This window comes from Branchiostoma belcheri, unplaced genomic scaffold (assembly GCF_001625305.1).
Source record: "Branchiostoma belcheri isolate BF01 breed outbred unplaced genomic scaffold, Haploidv18h27 scaffold92, whole genome shotgun sequence".
NCBI classification, from domain to species: domain Eukaryota; kingdom Metazoa; phylum Chordata; class Leptocardii; order Amphioxiformes; family Branchiostomatidae; genus Branchiostoma; species Branchiostoma belcheri.
In genome coordinates this window covers 961,999-985,009 of record NW_017804598.1, presented here as the reverse complement: position 1 = coordinate 985,009, position 23,011 = coordinate 961,999, and the positions used below count along the sequence as shown (strand labels likewise).

The 23,011-nt window shown below is 40.7% G+C and overlaps 3 protein-coding genes across 5 annotated transcripts in view; 1 reads left to right on the top strand and 2 right to left on the bottom strand.

Moving 5' to 3' along the window:
- Positions 1-3: 3 nt before the first annotated feature.
- LOC109488176 (protein phosphatase 1 regulatory subunit 21-like) lies at positions 4-14,160 on the bottom strand. 2 transcript variants are annotated; one of them, XM_019792358.1, is made up of 25 exons: positions 13,998-14,160; positions 13,259-13,327; positions 12,726-12,869; positions 12,270-12,305; positions 11,566-11,667; positions 10,940-11,104; positions 10,449-10,507; positions 10,025-10,119; positions 9,711-9,763; positions 9,251-9,403; positions 8,748-8,849; positions 8,306-8,394; positions 7,986-8,122; positions 7,377-7,469; positions 7,075-7,136; positions 6,812-6,877; positions 6,404-6,565; positions 5,905-5,997; positions 5,619-5,720; positions 5,064-5,201; positions 4,091-4,123; positions 3,764-3,880; positions 3,390-3,488; positions 2,855-2,983; positions 4-1,251 (listed from the first exon to the last, which is right to left on the bottom strand). In XM_019792358.1, the coding sequence occupies exons 1-25, from the start codon at positions 14,052-14,054 to the stop codon at positions 1,225-1,227; spliced, it is 2,382 nt and encodes a 793-aa protein (XP_019647917.1). In that variant the 5' UTR covers positions 14,055-14,160; the 3' UTR covers positions 4-1,224. The 2 variants fall into 2 exon arrangements, with proteins under 2 accessions (XP_019647917.1, XP_019647918.1); XM_019792359.1 differs by lacking the exon at positions 12,270-12,305.
- Positions 14,161-14,385: 225 nt separating this feature from the next.
- Positions 14,386-16,709, top strand: LOC109488164 (transmembrane protein 223-like). 2 transcript variants are annotated; one of them, XM_019792321.1, is made up of 3 exons: positions 14,386-14,440; positions 14,868-15,387; positions 15,772-16,709. In XM_019792321.1, the coding sequence occupies exons 2-3, from the start codon at positions 14,913-14,915 to the stop codon at positions 16,062-16,064; spliced, it is 768 nt and encodes a 255-aa protein (XP_019647880.1). In that variant the 5' UTR covers positions 14,386-14,440; positions 14,868-14,912; the 3' UTR covers positions 16,065-16,709. The 2 variants fall into 2 exon arrangements, with proteins under 2 accessions (XP_019647880.1, XP_019647881.1); XM_019792322.1 differs by lacking the exon at positions 14,386-14,440 and adding an exon at positions 14,513-14,532.
- Positions 16,710-17,061: 352 nt separating this feature from the next.
- LOC109488163 (forkhead box protein N3-like) overlaps positions 17,062-23,011 on the bottom strand; it is a 31,382-nt gene continuing 25,432 nt past the window's right edge. The window contains 4 exon segments of the mRNA XM_019792320.1: positions 17,062-19,976; positions 19,978-20,032; positions 20,792-20,945; positions 21,173-21,241. Coding sequence (XP_019647879.1) covers positions 19,482-19,976; positions 19,978-20,032; positions 20,792-20,945; positions 21,173-21,241 — 773 coding nt within the window. The 3' untranslated portion in view covers positions 17,062-19,481.

The window sequence follows — 23,011 nt, the reverse complement described above, 5'->3', positions numbered from 1 at the left end:
GCAATGTTGATTTCCATTTCTATTGCTCCCAATTTAATTGTTAGAAATGTAACATATCCATTGAGTTCACTTCCAAGTTCCGGTTCAAGAACACTTGAGCCCAATTTGTGAATATATTTGTTCATGTATTTAATAATACTGGGTATTGCTCAACAAAACGAAGACATGATTTTTTTCAAGCTTCCAAATTCCAAAACCAGGGATAATTTACTTGAATAACAAATAAAATTGTAACATGTATTAAATAATCCTCCTTGGCAAAATTCCAAGGAGATATTCCTTATTGGGAAAAATATTATATGATACTGATCTGAATACATCATCATTGTTTAATTTAAAACTTCCTCTCATAGTCTCTCAAATCTCAAAAAGATTTACTAGTACACTGTTTTGTACTTTTAGTATGATTATACAATAGATGAAAGTATCTTTTAGTATTTTCATATTGTATTGTATTCCTTCAGATAATACTACATAGTACTCTTACAGTATCAACTGTTGTACACAATGAATACACATGCTCCAATTACAAGTACATTTACTTTTCCACAAGAGGAACATATGACAGATCATATTTTAGGGCATCTTTTATCTAGTACCATTTTCAAATTAAATACTCTTCCTTTTAAGAGTTTTATGGAAAAGCTGTGGCTAACTAGCCTGGGTGCCATCCGATTTGTAACCCCAATTTTTTGGGGGTTGCCGTTACAAGTCGGATGGCACCCAGGCTAGTGGCTAACTTGGTGTATAATAAACCAGAACATGTGTGAAATTGAAAAAGGAAACTTAACTTCCTGCAAAGCAATATCTTTCAATGTACTGATAATAAAATTGCTATTATAGACTAATCAAAATGTCCATATCATTTGAAGTTCATAACTTAATGTTTCTGACCTAGTAAACATTTTGACTTCATAATTTGTTACCACATAGCATAGCATGTGTGACAATGTCTATGGATGCTTCTAGCCTGATGCTTCAAATAAATGCAAAAAGATACAGATGACTTGTGACTCTGGAATTTCCTTTTTCAGTGATCAGAGAACATTTCTCTGTTATTTGCCATCTCCCGTAAGTCAAGAGAGCTAGATACACTACTTGTTTTGACTGCTGTATGAAACAATAAAAAAGCAAGCTATCAACAGCTGACTACATTTTTCAGGTCATCGACAAGTTGCTTAGGGTCTACTTATTCTCTGTAGCTTCTCCTCCTCACGCCTTCTCTCATCTTCCTTTCCCTTTCTTGCTTCCCTGTAAAATAACAAGACAACATGTCATAACCTGAAAGGCTGATAGTTCTTGCAGTGTCAAAAACAAGCAATAGACATCTTCCCTCCATGAACGAGGTTGGTGTTGTTAGGGTTCTTTTTTATGTTATCGCATGTGTTGATTGTTAAAACATGACAGCTGGGTTTAAATTTAATTGGACGTTATATGGCCATGAATAATGAGGGAGTTGCTTTGTGTTGGTACAATTTTAATTTTTATCATGTAAGTACCAACCCAGATAAACTTTCAAGCGAGTTTTACAGTGGCCTCCTGTCGGCTTCACAGACTACCAGAAGTGACATGCAGCTATCACCATGAATAATGGTATTTCCTAATAGCCTGAGAGACATTTGTTTTCCTGGTGGTAGGAGTGCAAGGAGTCAAGTTACGAATGCACAACACCCAAGCTCCCAAACCCACCTAACCCCACAGGTCTCAAGTCCTTATCTATGGCAGCAAATAAATCAAATAAGAAAATGCACAGCATACCTTGCAAGAATAAGCTACACTACAGATCTACAACCACCAACTATTATGGACACTAAAACACAGAAACTCAAAAAATACCACGAACCAAAGATAATCATAATTAATCCTGCAGAGGTGAGGTCATTGACCTCTCAATCACAACACAAACAAACCACACCATTAGCAAGGCCGGCAGACCCAAAAACAACCAGACCAAAAAAATATATAGCCTGTCAAACAGGAGGTAAAAATAGATACTAGTATATAAACAAAAACACTCTAGATCTGTCCCAACTTTTGGGTCAAACAGACCATCCTATTATGAAGTAGGGGTGAAAAAATGAAAATCCTTTTAAATTAAGCAATAAAAATATACGACAACCTGCTAATGCACTCTAAAACGCAAAGAGACTCAACAACTACCCACATACCAAATATTATACCAAACGACCCACCAGATTTTCCAAACATTCAACACAAAAAGACCAACTTTAAACATATTGTAAATATCAAACGCAAACAGCTAGGAAGCCCAAATTTAAACCACTAAACCATGGTAATAACAACTACATGCTACCTTAATATCGCACAAACAGTCCATAACGCGCAAACAACAGAATAAAAAATTAAACTGCAGTACCAAGGTCAATCACCAGGGGCTCAAAGTCAACCTACACAATCTCCAAGGCCCCATCCATCAATCTGCCAAATATCGTACAGTTCCTTCTCACCGATCTTCAGATATCAGACCAAACATGAAACAGAGTAAAAACAATACCCCCATTTTCATGGAGGGTAACTAGCATTACAACAAATTCTGCTCTGATACTCAACATTTTGTAAAAAGTTCATGTACTGCTTAAATATATTCTTCAAAAGCTTACAGGTTTTGTTATACCCAAAGCAGTGTCCTATTGAAAAATATATTTTTGGCAGCTAATTTTTTTTTGGGGGGGGGGGCAATTTTTGCTACACACAGCGATGAATCCAAAAGAGTGTAAGATACATATGTCTGGTGTAAGTTATACAAAAAACAATCATATTTAACCTTCTCCCTGCTGCCTAACCCCATACCCAAATGGCTGCCTTAGCATGCTAAAAGTTAAAGTCAAAAGACCTTGTTGCTGAGTTTGAGAGCGTCAATCTCGTCCCTCTGCTGTGTGAGCTTGTCGTTCATGCTGCACAGGTGTTCACTCATCATGCTCAGCTGGCTCTCATAGTTACTGGTCGTGGTGGTCAGCTCATCCTGTAACGGTAATTGGTCAGTACTCATGGCAGATAATGACAGTCAATCTTCATTAATATACCTATATAATAGTGTGTCTAGCATTTTGGAGCAACACCTCTGTTACACAATTGTTTCATATGGCTCCAGTCAGGAAAGCATTTACATGGGGTTTATCAAGTGTAATGCAGGCTTTTCATATGATTTAATTTGTGCTATGTTTGTGTATATGGTATGTCTGTTACACATAGGGGCTCAAATCATAACCATCAGGATGTCAATGAAAAGCCTGTATCAAATGAGGAAGACAATGGTTTAACAGAGACTGACGAAAAAAGGAATAGTATTTAGTATCTTTGCTACAAATGTTGGCTATAGAAGTAAGAACTTGTTTGGGTGTGCTGTAGATGATGAGGTTCAGGCTGACCTGCAGCTGTGCGATCTTCTGTTGGGCTGTCTGCAGCTCCTCCTGGAACTTCTCCTTAGCCTTCTCTGCCAGGCCAAGTCTCTGCTGCAGGGCACGGCACTGTAGGGGGACAACACAGGATTCTATAATCTATTAGTGTCCACACACGAACATGATATCAAATGGTATCCAGTCTTATTCCTGAGATAGATATATTCAAGCACTGTCCCCCAAGCATGTTTCTGGTGGATAATTTCTTATAGTAACATTTTGTATGTGATGACACCTGCTATAACCTATAAATATAACCGGCATTTATTGTTCCCAATCTAACCTTGACAACCCCATTACAGATAGAGCACACAGACAGGGAATCGCATAGCACAGATGCTGACCTCAGAGTGGAAGTTGACAGCCTTGCTGTCTGCCAGCTGCAGCTGTGACGTCAGCTCCGTCACCCTGCCGGTGAAGTGGGCTTTGATCAGCTGTTCCCTGGTCTCCGACTCGGAACTCTGACAGAGAAAGGTCACGAGGACTGTGATTATGGCAGCATCTTCCCAATGGAAATGCAATACCGGCATCACAGTTTTTTGTTTAGGGAAATTTATCTGACCTTACAAAAATGACATTGAATTATTGAAGCTAAAAGTGTGCCTGTGTAAGTGTTGCCTGACAGAGCAACAACAACAACAACAGCAACTGAAAGAAAATGATCAACGCACCTCATCTGCAGCAGAACTTTCCAGTTTGCCAAGCTGAAAGAAACCAAAAGTTTGATTAAACATGATGATATACTTAGTCCAGTATTTATGGGTTCACCACACCACGAAGTGGTGGTGAACCCATATTGCTTTTTCTGATGTTTCTTCTTCTCCTTCTCCTTCTCCTTCTCCTGCCATTTTTTTAAATGGATTCAGCTTCTTCATTTTAGGGCCCAAGGTCCTGAAATTTGGTATGGAGGTACAGTGGGCAAATACCCCTAGGCGTTTTTTAAATTATTGTGATACAGGCTTTTAGAATGGTTTTATTTGAGTTTTTTAGCTGTGTTATAGCAAATGTATTACTGTGTTAGTGTGCCTTGTTTACCACGTTTGGGCATGAGTCATCACAATGGAATGCAGGGCATCAACCAATAGGCATGCAGCTTTCCTCTATTCTTCTTGCTGATTGGCTGTTGGGATTTAACTTGATCAACACCCGCACAGAGCATTTCCACCTGCACAGAGCATTTCTTGCTGATTGGCTGTTGGGATTTAACTTGATTAACACCTGCACAGAGCATTTCCATACTGACAGTATGTCTGTATTCAAGTGTTTTGGTAGGTATTTCAAGCTTTCCTGCTCCAGCATTGGAATGCGGGCATGGACGTTTTTTTTTTTTTAAAATCAACAGTTTGCATTATGCAATTAAAAATCCTAACCAATAAAGTAGGGAATAGCTATCCAACTGTTGTTTTAGTTGTATTTTACTTCATATTATAGTTATATCAATGTAAATCATTGTTTTCCCTTGTGTTTCTCATTCTTTCCCTGCCATGTCGTAAAATGTGGTGAACCCATCGCTGTATTTGCTCCAAAGCAAATATTGGCCTTTCTAGTTTATCTGTAATCCTAGAACTTGGCTGGCTAAATCCATTCCGACAAGTGGCAAATGAGGTTAGCAACAACATTTCTAAGAGGAAGATGAGAACTCACCATTGAAGTTTCCACATCTGATCCTACCGACTTTCTGTCTCCAGGTGTTGCAGTTTGTGTCCCCTCCACAGGGGGCGCTGGTGTCAGCACCTGGCCTGCCTGCAGCTGCCTCAGTTCTACCTCCAGCTGAGACACCCGCTGTTTATCAGAGGATGCAACAAGAATCATTTTGATATTCAATTCAAAAGGAAAACATGTTTAATTTTTATCAGCTGTAAATACTGGTACCATTGTCAGGAGCTCACTAGGATGGTACCCAGGCTACCAGATCCTGGCCTGCTTTACACACATGCTTTCTGAGTCGACTCAGACAGATTTTTTCATCCAAATTATTTTTTGTTTTGCCACCCTGAAATTGCATTGGATGCCTAGAGGCTGTTGTCTTGCCTGGAGAGTCAACACATGACAACACTATTTGGCCCTCCTCCTGAGTAACTTGGGGAAACCTGCCGTTCTGTTTACACAGGCAAAATGAGCTCTGAGTTGACTCTGCTGAGTAAACTTTGACTCCATCCAAGCCAACTCATAAATTTTGCAAATTGTTCACAGCCGTACCTTAGTCTCCTTCTCCAGCCGGACCTGCAGCAGTTGTGCCTCCAACATCCAGTGTTCCTTCTCCTGTTCAAGGCCCCGGATCTTCTCCTGGGCAGTGGTCAGCTGGAAATTACCAAAACTCAGTCAGCAAGATGGAAAAAAATGGACATACAAAGTTCAAGGCACTTTGCAGAAGTTTGCAGCACTGTGAAAATTGAGTTGTCATTTACATGTAGTTCACTCTTATAATTAGAATTATTACAAGGCAATATGCTCCAAAGCGTTATAAAGACGTTGCATAGTTCACCTGTTGTGCTAGCCCCTCTCTACTCTCTGTGGAGCTGAGCAGAGTTCTCCTGTTCAACACTGCTGTCTTGTAAGGAACAGACTCTGGGCAGGGCTGTGGAGGAAGGGACATCCTTTATGTCTCATCATACATGTCATAGGTAAATCAGACATAGAAGATGTCTACATTGCAAACTATAAAAACAATTAAACTAGAAAGGTAACATTTGCAAAGTAAATACATAATGTCTACCCTCACATGGTCTAGTCCATTAAACTACTGGTCTTTTTATTCATGCTTACACTCAAACACTCACTGTCACTTAAATGCATTCAGATATATTGTAACCAGCTCCTCCAACTCTGGCCTGCCACTTGCTACATTATGTAATCTAACACCATAGAGAGTATTGTTTGAAATGGCATGGAAGAACAGAAAGAAGAGCAAAAACAATGTTTTCCTTCTGCAAAGGTAAACATAAAAACATTCATTTTAGATTGAAAGTAGAGATTTGTCCCACCCTCTTGATCCTGCTGATGTAAGAGGTGGCTCTGTCCCTAAGGTCAGTCACCACTGGGGAGGACACAGGTCCGTCCGTGTCACGGCACAGACTCACGCCCCGCGTACGGTAGCCTGCACGGCTGACGAAGAACTCCAGGTTGCTGCTGAAGAAGGGGGCAAGCTGAGGGGAAGGATAGACAGAGAATGTGTTGTTCACAATGGTCTCACAATACCAATCTGGACCAAAAGACACCAGGTGGGGAAAAGTGGTACTGCAGCTTGTTCAGTGCATTATGGCACATCATTATACTGCTTCTCACTTACACTATATTTAAGTACATTGTACAACAGTTAAAACCAGTTCTAAGATCATTACTTGTACAAGTCACTGTTTGATCTGGACTGTTCTAACCAATACGTTACTCACCTTCCCTGTACAGGACACCAGAGCCACCAGGGATGACACCACACATTCGTCTGTTGTCTTCAACTTCTGTTGATGAAACAGACAGAATTTCTACACATGGAGTCTGCAAAATACCTCTGTATTTAAAGAGAAAACAATGAATACTGTTTCCCTCAGTATGATTTTCTCCAAGGCATTTAACTACCAACTGCACCAGCAACAGCGTTAACAGTGTTTACTGTGCATCATGAATCTCGAGTTAAAGTGAACAAAGAAGTTCTGACCTGTGTTGCTGTGGGAAGTTGGTGCTCCAGTGACACCTTTGTGTTGTAATGCTTGGAGATCTCTGTAGAACACAACACGGGACCAAGATGAATCCATGTCATAAGGACTGAGGAGCACAAGGTTCTGAATTCTTTTATTTTTACGGAGCCTTAATTTTGTGGTAGAAGGGAAAAGGAGGCTTTCGCAGTGTTTTCAATTCACTGTTAAAACAATTCTGCAATGCAGTACATGTAGTAATAAATTAATAAGTGGTAATAATAATGCAGTAGTGAAAGAAGAAATTGTTAGAAGACATACCCACCTTTTAACACCTCGTGAAGCTGCTTAAGTCCTGCAGCCATCTGAGTGAAGAAAGCTGCCTGGTTGGTCCGTGGGTGCTCCCTGGATGACTTACCTGCACAGGTGGAGAAGATATCATCATGTACATGTGTGGATACATTCTTTTACACCAGTACAGTTTCCTCATCTCTTTTTTCATATCCTCCTTCTATGACAATACGGGTCAGCAATGTTAACAGTGAATATACAACAATGTTTGCAATTCTACAGTAAGTTATGACTCAATGCCATCTTAAAAACCAACAGTGTAGACCAATCCTGACTGTCCATCACAATTAGCAGTTCAGCCAATGAGAGAATGACAATCAGCAGTTCGACCAATGAGAGAATGGCAATTTGCAGCTCAACCAATAAGATAATGGCAATTAGCAGCTCAACCAATGAGAGTATGGCAATTAGCAGTTCAGCCAATGGGCTGTATGTCCTTCAAATATTTGCATTTGTTATGTTTTCATTTTGCATTTCTATGGTTTGATAGAGGTGGGCAGGGCTGTAGTATCGGACTATTTGTCGAGGAAATCAAGGATGGTTTCATAGCAGGGCTAAATGAGGAGACTTGGATGACACGTACTTGCAGTGGCGATAAGTGACAGGTAGTTGTCCAGTTTGGAGAGGGTAGCGGTGAGTTTTGGCAGGGAGGCGTGGAGTTCCATGTTCCGTGCCTCCAGCGTGGCAGAGCAGGTGGAAACTGCACACTCCTCTTCCAAACTGTGAAGGAACAAAAATTATGATGGCATGAGCCTGGTAGAAGATGTAAAATGTAATGTCCATTTCATTCTGAAATTGTTGCAATGTATGATAAACAGTAAATCAAGTAATAAATGCTTTTGTGGGTGGTACTGAAAGACATGATCTAATTCAATCAATACTGGAGGTGTGATAATGACATACCTTCTGAGCTGGTATGGTAGGAGTTTCTCCATGTAGGCAACATATGAGTGGAACTTCTCTGAAAAATCCTGTATGCCTGTTGCAGTTTCCTGACAAACAGAGAAAAACATACATTATGAAAGGACTGCTGACTAGATAGTACCTGCAAACCTTCTCACACACTGTATTGTTGTCCCATTTCAAGTGTAGAGGACAGCTGGCTTTCTGTAATACTATCTGAATAGCCAATTCCAAATTATGTTTATCGACTTACACTCAATTACCCCAAAAACTATTCTAAGCATAAATTCTTAAAAAAGAAAGTATCCCCATGTCACACACAACAATGACATATAAAAGCTTAACCTTTAGTACACTGAAGTAGCCATTTGCATACCATTAATCTATTGTTTATAGGGTTAGACAGCTGGGAAAAAGGAAAGGACTGATGTAATGGTCTTACCAACGTGGTCAGAGCATCCTCCCTCAGACCCTCATGGAATGAGCGGAACGACTGTTCTATCGGCCTCAGATGAGAAGCATTCTCGTGCAGATACTGGCACAGCTGGAGGGCATAGTTCAAACAGTAACATCAAATGGCTACCAATACTTAGTATCTCATGTTGTACAACACATAAGATACATGTGTACACAAGATGTGACTCATCTTGACTACTGTATCTGAATATCAGCCTGCCTTGTTGCTGCCTGACTACAACTTGTCATGCACTGTTGCATCCCCAATAAATGAAATGAAATATGCAAGGTGTATTTTCAAATTGAGCAGTTCTAGCTACATGTAAATGTACTTAACAAAATGTACTATCTAGAAGACAAAAAGTAGCATAACATGCATGACTAAAATACCTCTTTCTGGTCATCAGATTATCATCAATATTACAATGTTGATAACATTACATAGTACAGAATGTTTCCATTTTCTGGAGGAAAAAACACAAAACTGACCCTCCTGTTGGTGGGACTGAGAGGTTCTCCTGTGCTGGAGTCCATAGGGAAGATCTGACTCCTCTGTTCTGCATACGTTAGGTAGTTTGACATACCAGACACCAGGTCTCCAATGTACCCCAAGGCCTGGCCTATCAACTCTTTAGCCTTCACCTGTAAGCAAGAAATTTTACACAGGTTACAATAATAATTGGAATGTACACATCAGGAATATCTAAATTATTGCTGAGTAGCAAAAGTGGGAGCCTTGATCAATGGACTTAAATATGTATACTACGTACTGGTCCAATTTGACATTTTGACTTCATACAAAGCACACAAGTATATGATGGTTTTATAGGGATGTAAACACATACTGCACAAAGTCATATTGCACATGGTTGAACCAATGAGATTTCCAATGAAAGCACTGCTCTCCTTTGGACAGCTACAATAAAATGCTAACATATCTGAATCTTACCTGGTGTTTTCTGTCATGAGTTGGCACATTCAGCACATTTAGTTCTTGATATTCTGAAAAATAAAAAGAACAGGATTCAGATTTTTGAAAATGTCCTTGCAAGTTGCAACATATGAAAGGAGTGATGCATAGAGTACATTGACCATAAACCAGGTACTGGAGACACTTCTGTGATAATTCATACGGCATAGCTGCTAGACTTATACATGTACTGTAGTATTTGTGGCTCTTGTGTATGTAGACAATACAACAAAATATGGTATAAAACAAAGGCAGAAACATTGACTTTAATATGGATTTTTTTCTCCACTTACTGGTGTCATTAAAGATGACTTTCTCCTGGATGACTTTAGTGGAATCATCCAGCCTGGAACTGAGGTCAGCATGGACTCTCTTCAGCTGCTGTTGACTGGATGGACAGTAGTAGATTAAAAATAGATGCTAACAGCCTTTTACATATTTTCATTGCTAAAACTGTTACTGGACCATACTGATTCTATCATTGTAGAAGTGTATCTGTGATTTGACTTACTATAACATCCTTGGATGACTGCATGTTTAAGTTCTCAAAAACTATGCATAAGGTACATTGTAGTTCCTTTTTTGTAATGAGACAACGAATGGGAGTTAAGTGTAAAACTAGAAAGGTAACATTCATATAAATGCTGACCAGCCCCTCCAACTCTGTCCTGCCACTTGCTACATAATGTAGTCGAACACCAGGAAGTGTCTGCTTACCAATGGTCAGCTATCCTTTTGGAATCTCTTACATCTGTTTCCTGTTTCTGTAATTTGACCTGGGGCGGGAGTAGTTATAGCAAATTAGCAATCACCTAGTATCACAGATACTATCCAAACAAAATAAAAAACACAAAAAGTTTAACACAGCAGAGCTAGTAGTATTGTTCCTTATAGATAATCAAAATCTTACCAAAGAAAATTATTATGTAGGACAAAACAAAGCATTGGTCATCCAATCTACAACATAATGTTGAGCGGATGTCAAAATACAGATTCTTTTAAACAGTTGAAAAATATCAAACTGGAAGGTTGACCAATCAGGGCCTACTTTTACAACAATTGTTTGGCAAAGGTTTGAGGTAGTAGAACTCTTGATCAATTAGATACTTGGGTACTTTCTTACTAGTCAGAACTCTATTTTACTGAGTAGCTGCTGGACTAGTAGTTCTTTTATTTCTAGAACAAATCTATTTGTGAGACGACCCCACCTCCAGCATGGCTTTTTCCTGCTGCAGCTTGTCCACTAAGGCCTTGTGGTTCTGGTGGATGGAGTCCAGGACAGATTGGTGCTGACCGGCCTCCTTCTCCAGCTGCTCTAGCCGCAGCTGCAGGCTGGCCACCACCTGCCGGTGTTCCTCCGTCTCCTGGTGCACCTGGAGGGGAGGCAGGTAAAATTCCAGAGCTGTGCAGGTGTTCTTGATCATGATATCCACCTGCACCAAACCTGCACTGGCTTGTGATAAAATGTATCAGGCCATACTAATTTGATTTGTTGATTCTTGACTTTTCAGGACATTAATAAAGCGGGCTAGTGAAAAAATAACACATCTCGGCATACTGTGAGAGCTCCAAATGCTACCAAAGGACTTTTAAGGAGCCACGAAGTGCTGGACTGGCTTCTAATTCAAACAATAAATTTTGAATGTTTAATAAAATCAAATCACTGCATTCATAAATGGAAGAAACTAATAAGTGCCAAAACTTGAGCCTACAAGGTACATGTACATTTTTTTTTTTCAAATCAGAAAAAAATGAAGTGGCCAAACCTGAGAACTAAGAAATTAAAATTGGAATGACCTTATCAAAATGTTTCAGCACAAGGCTTGTCACCAACCTGCATGTGAAGTCTCTCATTTTCCTGGATCTTCTTCTGCAGGTCTTCTCCAAACACACTGAGGTCTGCTACAACAGGGGCTGGCTCAACTGGTCCTTTTGTCTATCAGGAATAAAAGTTTGTTCAATTATGAAATACTCATTAAAACATAGATGCCATTCCCATTACCTTATGTTGCAATACCGTGAGACAATAGAAAAGATATTACCACCACTATCTCCTCAGGGCTCTTGCCAGCTTGAAATTTTTGGGGCTGGGGACAAATTTGGAAATTTTCAAGCCTTTAAAAACACAATTTCCCACATTTTGAGAGGCTAGTCATGGGCTGAGAGTGGTTGTTGGTGTTCCTTTGCATGTTTTTATATTTTTACCCAAGATTTTTGCCGATTGTGTCCATCAAGGTCAACGGACTGGACTAAACATTTTTCTCTCACACACCACAAAGTTCCTGCAATTGATGGGAAAATGGGTGCTGGCTAGAGCCCTGTATGTAGTGTCTTTTTAAGTTCCACTTAAGAAAATGAAGGCAAAGCTTGGCATAGCACAAGTGACATATCAAGACTCTGCATCACCAGATATAAAAGCAGTGCCAGTGCACCCATCACAAAAGCAGCCCTGCAACATAACCTGTTAGAGGACAGAAGAAGCCATGAGGATGAGATGTTAGATGATGTATGAGGTAGGAGACAACCTGACAAACATACCGACCAGTCAGTCGTTGATCTCAGTGGAGAGAAGAACTGGAAAAAAGTCATGGGCACAAATAGTGTTACTCCACTAGTGTTACTACCAGCTTTTAATTCCATAACATGAATTGAAGATGATTGCAAACACAATATCCGAATATCTATACCACAAACCCATCACACTAGTCTATGAAGTAGTAGCACATTGGCAGAACATAATGTGCCTGAGTGAAACACAGATTTTTCACGGTTTTTGTTGGATGTTTGGTCTGTTACCCGTTCCAGATTATATCTTTTCTGACACATTTGAAAATGATAGACAGATAAAGATGTTACTTACTTACTTACTTGATAAAGATGTACATACACGAATATGACCTTACAAGAGACGTTCTGCCCAAGTGCTACATACACAATACATTTCAGGTTTCATGCAGGTACAGTATGTTTTGTCGACATGCTTGAATTAGTCACCTTGTTCTTTTTCTTGACAGCTGCAGAGTCCAGCTCATCTTGTAACACGGTGACCCGTTTGGCCAGCTGCTGGTTACGGAACGTCAGGCTGTCAATCTCCTGCTCAAACTTCCTGATGGACAGGTCCTTCAGCTTCACCGACTCCTGCAGACAGTTACGAGTGTACAAAATTTGTGTTCATTCTTTTCAGTTTTATTGTGTTCATTCTTTTCAGTTTTGCTAGTCCTACATTTTGTCATATAATGGTTACCATAACTTCTGATGATAATAAAGTAAAATGTTATAGAATGAAGCTTTCATCGTGACAAATTATATCTTTAGTCTTCCAAAGTTTATTTGCAACATTATGGCATTTTTATTTCAAATCAAACTACACTTAAGTACATGTACTCCATTTTTCTATTCAATATATCTTTATCAGCTGCAAAGCAGTCAATCAATAGATGTTTTCTCTCAAGTGTTCCTTCACCAGGAAAAGTTCACATACATATGATTTAAAACACATGATCAATGAAATTTTCTTAAAAAATTACCGTCAGATCTGCTACTTTTGATTGCTCGTCGATGACAGCCTTCTTCAGAACAGAATGCTGGGACTTCATCTGTAAGTGTAAGGTGGGAAAAGAACAGTTTGTACGGTGAAGCTGAAATCAAAATTTATTTGCAGTTACCCCAGGAGGCACCCCAGGATCTGTTGATCAGATTTTTAGTGGATCTTAACATATGCATTTGCAAAGTTTGCATGTTCCCTTCTAGTTTAAGTTTCGTGGTAAGGAAGCTTTGAGCGTATCATAATACATGTACTAGTAGTATATATGCTGATAATTTTAGTGATATACTATATAGAGAATGTTCCATATACATAACCACATTAATTCTTCGTATAGTAAGCCTGGCTTGGAACTGCAAGCATGGTGATGTGAAGATGAGTCCACTACACGAAAGGAGCGTTCCCAAAGGAAATATTAGATTATATAAAGGGAGAAATAATAAATACTGAGCAGGAAATTAGTGGTATGTCGATATGTCTGAGTATGTAGCAAAACACTGTATTACTGTTTTCTGGGCCTACATCCGATCCCTATCCAAAATTGTTGGCATAATGTAGAAATAGTATCATATGAGATCAATACCACTTTATATACAAATTATTTTCTTTCGCAAATCTACGCAATCTAACTGTATTTGGCACCTTTGTATATTTTTGTATAAAGGGCAGGTGTCCTTCCTGTCTAGATCGTGACAACTCATGGGTAAAAAACATGGCCGTACCTTTGCATACTCCTGCGCCAGGCGCTGGTACTTGTTCTGAATATCACCCGACGCCATCTCGGATTCTACCCGGTCCAGCTGGCGGTCAGAATTTGTCAAAATCAAAAGTTTTTATTGTTGTACGATTCTCCTTTCATTGCCGACAGCCATCTTGGAAGAGTCTACTAACACGAAGGGAATTTTATTCAAAGTCTCAGTAAAAACACAAAGATTCTCTGTAAAAGATACGAATCAACTACATTATAGTTGTACGAATATTCTAAACTAAAATAGTTAAATCTAAAATTCTGACATTTTTATTATATTTGTTGGATACCAAAGCAAATATTAGATACAAGACTCCCTTGATTTTCAGCGTAATGGACCGACCCGCGGTGGTCCCGTGAAAGTGGGCGTGTCACTCGGTGCACTCTGGGAAGGAAACATGGCTGCGCCCATGTGAGGTGAGCCGGTTTGTCGTCTGTTTTGTACTTTTCTAGGAATTGACTCACTAGTAATTATAGCCAATAGGCTTGCTCCTAGACATCTCTTCGAGGTTTGCTAAAACTCACCAAGACGGTTAAACAAGTCAACTGTATTTTACCTGCATACCTGCATTTCACAGCATTGATGAAACAAAATGTTTCTGTAACGTTATAAGTCACTGCAGCCTATATAAACACGCAATCTTAAATATTTTAGCAAGGACGTTTTATCATTTAGCGAGCTTCGCTAAATCATATGAAGTGGGGCATTCTAATGATCACCTTCAGAACTTATTTTACTTTTCTGTAAGTGTCCGCCATTTAGAAAACAAATTGTAAACATGTCACAAAGATGAAACCATACTATATAAGTAACTGTAAGCAGAATTTTTTTTTGCCTTTCCAGACCTCCATCATATATATTAAACTCCCCAACATCACCTCTGACAAGATGGCCGTCAGACTGCTCATGCCATTTTCCATGGGTTCTCTGATGAAGCGAATGACATGCAGTGAGATGTTTCAAACCTCCACATTTAGATGGAAGCACTCAACAACACTGCAGTGCAACAAAAGAACAATTTCTTTATTGCTGTCCCATACCAAGAGACAAAATTACCACTCGACAAGACTGTACCAGACAGATACCAACATTTCGAAGGATGTGACATTGTACCACTATGAGCGGGCAGGCTACTATCGTCGGCTGGGTGTGTTCGGAGTTGCCCAGGTGGTGTTCTGGGTGTACCTGGCACACCTGACGTACACCACCTGGAGACCAGGGACACCTGAGAGCACGCAGAAGGACACAGCCAGGGAGGGGACACCGAAGGACACCTTTATGCGGCGGCGACTGGAGAGTATGTCTGGGTACGTCACAGGCAACAAGTGGAGGAATGCCGTCATTGGCATTTGTCTTGCAGCAGGTATGCATTTAGCAGTTAGCATTTTGTAACAATCTTAAAACATGTCAAGATTTCTGTACAAAAATGTATTTGGGTTTAAGACACTACTTTTCCTGTCCTTGTTATGTTTACCTTTGCAGAAGTTTTTGCTCCATTCTTCTTCCTTTCCAAACAAATGCAGCTGTCACTATGGTAACTGGTGCTGTAGAAGGCACCCTCTGGAGTTGGATTACATTAAGTAGCAATTCGCAGGACAGAGTTAGAGGGGCTGATCACCATATATATATATTCAAGTAAGAACAATGTACAGATGGACAATAGTTAGTTGTAATAGATAATGTGAAGGTTAACATAATGCATTTCCTTTGCAATTAAAATAGATATGTCAATTTTTTTCTTCTCCAGGATCAGCTATCACTTTCCTGTGTTTCCTATTCCCACTGAGAGCTGTCAACCGTGTTGTTCTTCAGCGGGGAGGTCAACATGTTCAATTCCTGACATACGCACCCTTCGGCACAACACGAGCGTTCACGGTCCCCCTGGCCCACGTGTCCGCCGCGGTGGGGAGAGGGGGGACCCCCTCGCAGATTCCAGTGAAGATCAAGGGTCATCGCTTCTTCTACGTGCTGGATAAGCAGGGAAAGATCAGCAACACTCGCCTCTTTGACTTTACTATTGGTGTCAGTAGGAACTTTTGAGGATAAGTGGATTGAAGTCCATACAAATAAAACTCCTCAGATGGTATGACCCTAAAATTGTTTGATGAATGATGATGATGATTGTTTGAAGGATGACAAGACTATTTCCTAGGCGATTCTGACCATGAAATTTTTTCCATTACTTCTTGTTCCACTGATGCAATCATAAATGTGCGCGTGATAAACATTTTTTGGTCTTCAGAGAATGTTGTTCTACAATACTGTAGTCTATAGCAGTCATTCTAGCTCCACTTTATTTTGACTTAACCATTCTCTGTGGATCTTCTCTGTGTCGTCACTTTCAGAGTTACATCTTGAATCTCATCCAATCTTCAATTTGGTTTAACAGTCCTTACACAACAACCTTTGGCAGACATACCAGTCAGGAAAATTGTCACCAAAAATGTACAGAACATAGCTGGAGTACTCTTAAAAACTGCTAGATGGTGCTTTCTAACTGACACTCACCACTCTGATGTTTGCATTATATATTCAAGTACTTTGTTCATTACGTCATAGCAGCCTCAGGACACCATACTGAATCACTAGAGAGCTCAGGATTAACTACTGTTTCACTCCTCTGAGCAATGTAATTTCAAGGTGGCAGAACAAAAAATATTGTGGATGAGGAAATCTGTCTGATTTTGCTGTTTACTGTCATTTTTAAGCACATTTTCATCTTTTCAAATTGGAAGTGTTTGAAATAGCCGTAATACAAGCTACTTGGAGGGCTCCCTTGATTTTTTTGTACCACCACTTAACAGCTAGAAACAGCCTACCATATGAAAAAAGCAATCGTTTTCCATCAGCATCATTGCCTAACTGATATCAGTATACATGTACATGTACTATGGAATAGAGTTGATTCAATTTACCAGTACTACACTAGAAGAATGTCCAGAAAATTTGACTTTGAAAATCCAGTTATGCCACCCTGAAATAGCATTAGATGGCCTTAAACAAAAGATAAACTGAAGAAATCACAGAGAGACATGAGTCGAAGAGAACCTTTATTGTCCTTATACATCGCTGTATGCTCCTAGTGCGTAACTATTTGCACTTAGTGCCCAGGCCCCAGGACTGCACAAGTAAAACCATCAGTTGCTGACGCCACAATGAAGCATTTTTCATTTTTTTCACTGACTCTCACTGTGGAAGAAATTTGAATTTCTCTGCTACACAAAATTCATCACAAAACACACCTGTCCACATTGTTGGAACAATGGTGTTTAAAATGTTCAGCCCAGAATTCTGATAACATTTGAAGTTCATTGAGTTTCGAGTGCTTACTCTGTAATTTTATGTTTAAAACAAATGAAATGTAAAAACAATTCATTCATTGTGCTGCAAGAGGCCATAAAATGATGATAAAACTTGTCAGTTTTCCTCCTATGTAACATACAGCATTGCTAGCTCTCCTGCCCTTCGGGACAATCATGGGTAGCAGATGTACAGAGACGCTGCATCAAGTGCAGTTCTGGAACTTGCCACGTTTACAGCTACTTTTTTTCAATAAATAACCCTCATGGTAGGGGGAAAGTAGGTCCAACGGGACCTTTAAAACATTCATCTTAGACAAAATGTCAAGCAGAGAACTTCGGTGAGTTGGGAAGGATGCATGGGTTCACTGACACATAGCGTGGCACCGTCATGTCAGCCAAGCGAGGGGATGTCATCATCCAACAGTCCTGAGACCAGAGATCAATCAGGTCAAAATTCATCTGAAATAGGTTTCATTCAAATCTCAAACAGTACAGATTTCTTGAATAGTTACCCTGTGGCTATGAAAAAATTCATTTAGGCTCTAGATTTTTGTCAACGAGTTGCACAAACAACATGGTTTTACAATATTTATAAGATCGACATATGCCTCCAACTTGTTTGACATAATTTGATTGACATTTGTTGGTTTGATCAGTTGCATATATAGATACATTTGTGCCAATTGCAACACAACTGCTCATGCTCCCACCGCACTGTGCCGAAGTTCTACTGCCCTGCAACCCAAGCCAAGGGACCAACCAGGGGGCAGCAGAGTCTGTGGGTTTCAACGCAACCAAGTAACCTCAGGATTCCCAAATGCTGCTTTTTTTGCCTTCATTTCCGCACGGCAGATCACTTGGGGATCATCTCACTAACAAACCTTTTAGAATATCAGTGCCCTCAAGGAGGTGCATGCAACATTCCTAGCCTGTAAGGTCTAGGTGTACTTTTCCATAACAACTTGAAATACAACTCTTACATCAGATCAACTTTTTTTTCTTGTGACACACACAATGTCACCTCCCCTGCAAGTCCCTTGCTTTGTTAGTCACGTGATCCAGAAAGAACATGATGAGCCCAAGTCATGTGACTTGGTTTGCCTAACAGCTAAAATAAATTATTTTGCTGGATCATCGTTGAATGATCCTCCACAGGTCCTGCCTTTTAGGACAGCCTGGATTCTAATCTCATTCAAGGTTTTGCGTTTTTTTGCTTCAATCTCTACATCTTGCCTTTGTTGATCGTTTATGATAGCACTGGTATCATACAGTCTTTTTATGAAAATAATATTGCCATAATGCATCATTACAGTATGAGGTACAAGACGTGACCCTTATACCCAGCTGAATGTACAAAATTAGAGTCATCTACATTATGGTAGCCTATTTATCATAACCTCCGAACCAAGATATAAAATAACTTGAACATATTCCCTACTTCTTCTACTGTTACCATGTGTTCTTGACTAATCTCATATAACTTAAAAGAGATTCGTCTCCCATGCTTTGATGGGAGGTATGTTACATTAAGAACAAGAAAAATAATCTGCCATGTCTATATTCAAGAATAGATGCTTATTTTTTCCCCCTAGTACGTATGACATAGTTCTCTGTCCCTGAACATAACAATCTGAAAGACCCAACCTTAAAAGTTTGACACTTTCTCCTTACTGGTTGACTCCTGTGTCCAAAACAAGACTTTTTGGGCAACAAGTGGAAGCTCTGTTGGTTTTGCCGTGCCAGTAATAAAGACCCAAGCGATGCCGAACTAGTCCCCAATCCTGCCCGTCTTATGGCTGCTAGAGGTTGATTCTTTTGGCCCCTCGGTTCAGCACTTGCCACCATTGAAGAGCAAAGTGCAACCACAACCCTGGTTTATATGGCTCATAGTTATAACATATAAGATACTGCATTGCACTCAGCTGTAATGCAGAAGTGCTCATGACACTCAACAGAACACCTCTTTGGCCTTCAGCCAATCTTGCTGTTGTTGAACCTCCCAAACTTCTGTCATGGCAGTAAAACCAATTTCATCTTTAAACGCCGGCCATTAGGCCGGCACGATCTTGCACACAATTTCTTAAAATGTCTTTTCTAAACTGTCTTCTGTACAAGTGCCAGCTACAGCTCGGATGCACCAGGACTGTCGTCATCTTCAGCTGATCTTTGCTTGAGCGGGAGCATCGGAGGATTGCTGATTGGGCTCCTCTGCAGGCTTGGGAGACATGCTGTTCTCACTGCCCATGGGGCTGATTGTTCGTAGGGGGATGATGGAGGCCGTCTTGATGCCGGCCAGGTTCAGCAGAGCGTCTGCCCCCTGCACCAGTTTCAGGTCATCCTCATCCTCCAAGTTCAGCTCGTGGGGGCGCTTCTTGGGCAGGAGGTCGCCGCCCGGCTCCTTCTTGCCGTACTCGTCCCCGAGGAAGCCGCTGTCGCCCAGGCTCTTCCGCAGAACCCTCCCATCGTGCTCCATCTCGTCGTCGTCGTAGTCGCTACTCTCGTCGCTATGGTAACTATCGCTATCGCTGGCGTTCCCGTACTCGTACGGCCCGTCGATGGAGGAGGTAGGTGAGGTGCTGCCTGAGCGGGAACAGGAGTTGGAGCCGCGTGAAGAGTTGCAACTGTAGTTGTGGTCCTCGCTGGGGCTTTTTACTGACGATGGGGTCCCCCAGGGGGCTTCTCCTCCTCCTGTGCCGGTGCCTGTGTCTGCAAAGAACAGAGGAACACCAAGGTCATTTACAAGCACCCTGAGAGAGAGCTGCACAACACTACACTCTATTCACAACAGCCTCTACTAGCGAGAGGTTGGCACGTGTTTGGAGCACGTTGGGCGGAGGTGGGACGAGAAGAGTACGGTTACAAGACGAGAAACGCCTACACTCTCCGACCCTCACGACACAACACGCCACACACGGTATGCACACGTGAGCTAGTCATGGGACTGCTTTACCTTCGTTTAACGCGTTCTTGTAATTTCCACTTCACGTGATGACAACCTGAAGAGACATGTTAAGACCCACTCTCAGATATTCAGAGCAGCACAGCATGTATCAACAACTTACTGTAATTCCTGACTTTTTCACGGTACTGATAGTTTTATATTCACTTCTGTACCGTGAACATACAATTACTGTTACCATTATCATTATCATTTGTCTTTCCCCCCCCTCTCTGTGCTTGCCACCTCACTGAAGATTAGTTCAATTTCCTCAGACTGTGAAATTTTGCTACCGTGAAGACACAGTGAATTACAGTACTTGGGTGAATCCCAACCCAGAAGACTGAATTCTGCTACACGTACACTATTAAACAGTGCTGGGGTTAGAACTGTACCAACCAAAAGTAATTTCTACCCGATAGTATACATTCTAAAGCACAGTTGTCTCCAATGAATGTTGTAGGAAAAAATTCACCATTGGTGACTACATTTTTTGTTCCTCTAAATTGTAACATACTGACACGTACCTGACTTTCCCCTCTGTATGGCCATACGAGTGCTCCCCACCAATGTTGATTGCACCATTGCCCGGCCTGTACAAGTGTGGGGTCCAGGTACGGAAACCTGGCACATTTGGCAAGCTAGCGGGGGTCCAGTGACGCTCTCCTTTGATTCTTACAGCTGGGAGGATGCAAAACAAGGTAAACGTTATCTTTGTGTATACCTATTTCATAGCCTTCAAAGGTTATTCGTAAAGAAGTCATTCGAAGACTGGCATTTACTGAAGAGCCTATCAAACTCTATACATTTCTATAAATACACAGGAGTGACTATATAGTGTGACTATACATCCGTCACACACGTTTGTCTGTTGCAAACAAAAAAACAGCGACAGTCTATATACCCACCTTCTGCATGGCTACTAGCACCTCCCGACTTCAGGGTCATCATGGCTTGAGCTGCGTCCACTTCTGAATCTGTTGGTCAGAAGAACAGTATGGTCAGTATCTGAGGATAACAGTTTTAGTTTCTCTTCCAAGTAACATGATTTCTACATCTGGGCTAACCCTTAAAAGCTGACATAGCCTGTACACCTTAGAGCCTGCAGACAATGCGGAGTAAAATGTTGTTAAATGTGCATGTTATGCATAACCCTCTCCCCTGAAGTTCTGTCTGAAATGTGCATCAGAAATCCAAGAACAGTCCCCTGCCATGTTGTGATGGTACAGCCTGCACACGGAATGTAAAGCAGCCCGTATAATCAGTCATCCTTCACTTTACAAGTTGAAAGGTTAGGCAAATGTCAGCCATGGAGCTCTGCACAGGCCTGCACTATTGGAAGAATGCAGCCTTTCACAGAGGCTGCTCAGTCAACCTCCTGCCACAGTCACCATACATACAACCAAGCATGGGGTACAGTTAAGTAAAGATAGGACAATTACAGACGTGGTTGATAGCTATTATACGGAGTAGAGAGTTCCTTAGCAAAATCAACACAGTAGCTTAGTCACCAATGATGATGCAAGCAAGCAGAGCTAGCTATAAGTAGTGCACTTGTGCTGGTCAAACAATTGATTCTTTATTATGGACATTTCTAATCTGAGCCGGTTGCCATATGCAAACACTATCTTCATAAACTTCTATCTTTTATGTTATGAAACTTTTTATGTTATGAAACTGTTCTCCCTATTATAAGCTAACACAAGTGTCAGCACTGGTAAAATTAGAATGTAGGTTAAAAAACTACACCAAGTTCATTTTCTAACACAGCTATGACATAATATTAATAAAGCCACCAGCAACCTGCATAATTCATGCCTAACGAGTAGGATTTAACCCACATGCAAATCAATCGATTTCCGTGCAAACCTACGCCTTAGGATTAGGCATTAACGGTAGAGCTCGTGTTGGGGAGCACGTTGGCAGAATATACTGCACCTGTGCGAAACCTGTTACGGACTCAGCATAGCACTTCGGCACGTTTTGTTTAAGGTCATATTCGTGTACTTATGGATGACATCCCTTCTCTAGCTTTCAAATGTTGTGCAAGAAAAGATATCTGAGACAGGCAAAATTCTGATGCAATGTTGACCAAACATCCAACAAAATCGTGAAAAACATGTGTTTCATGCGGGCACAGTACGTTCTGCAGACATGCTGCTTTGGGGCATATTTGCTGTACTGTTGTCGATAAACATTTCTACATTGTCTGTGTCTGCATTACTATCTTTTATTGACTTTCCCTACATGGTCAACAGATGGCAACCTCCACTGTAAACATGCACTGGTCAAGCACTGGATACAATTGTTTAAAGCACCATGATTGGCTCTCAGTAAATGGGTGCCATGACCTACTGATCTTTTGTCCCACCTCCCCATCAGCACCTAATCTGTATTTGCTCTACAGACTCACAGAGCATGAGGGGTGTGGAAATACCAAGTCAAAGGTTGTTACGTGATGACCAGGCCCTAAGAAGGGATTTCTCTCGTGGACAAATATTGCTTCACGTCCATATCTGTAAACACGCACAGCCCTACTTAAACATCACCGGCCTGGCAGGAATAAGGATCTCATCTTGACATCTTTGTCATTCCGTTGGTTAGACCTAGGGGCAGATCTTCAGGCTTAGACTAGAGCAGAAATATATTCGACCCTGTCTGTTATTGCCAAAAATCATGTATGATTCAACAAGTTATTTCATGCATGTCAGGAATTTTTTTTTCCTTATGCATGATGATATAAAAAT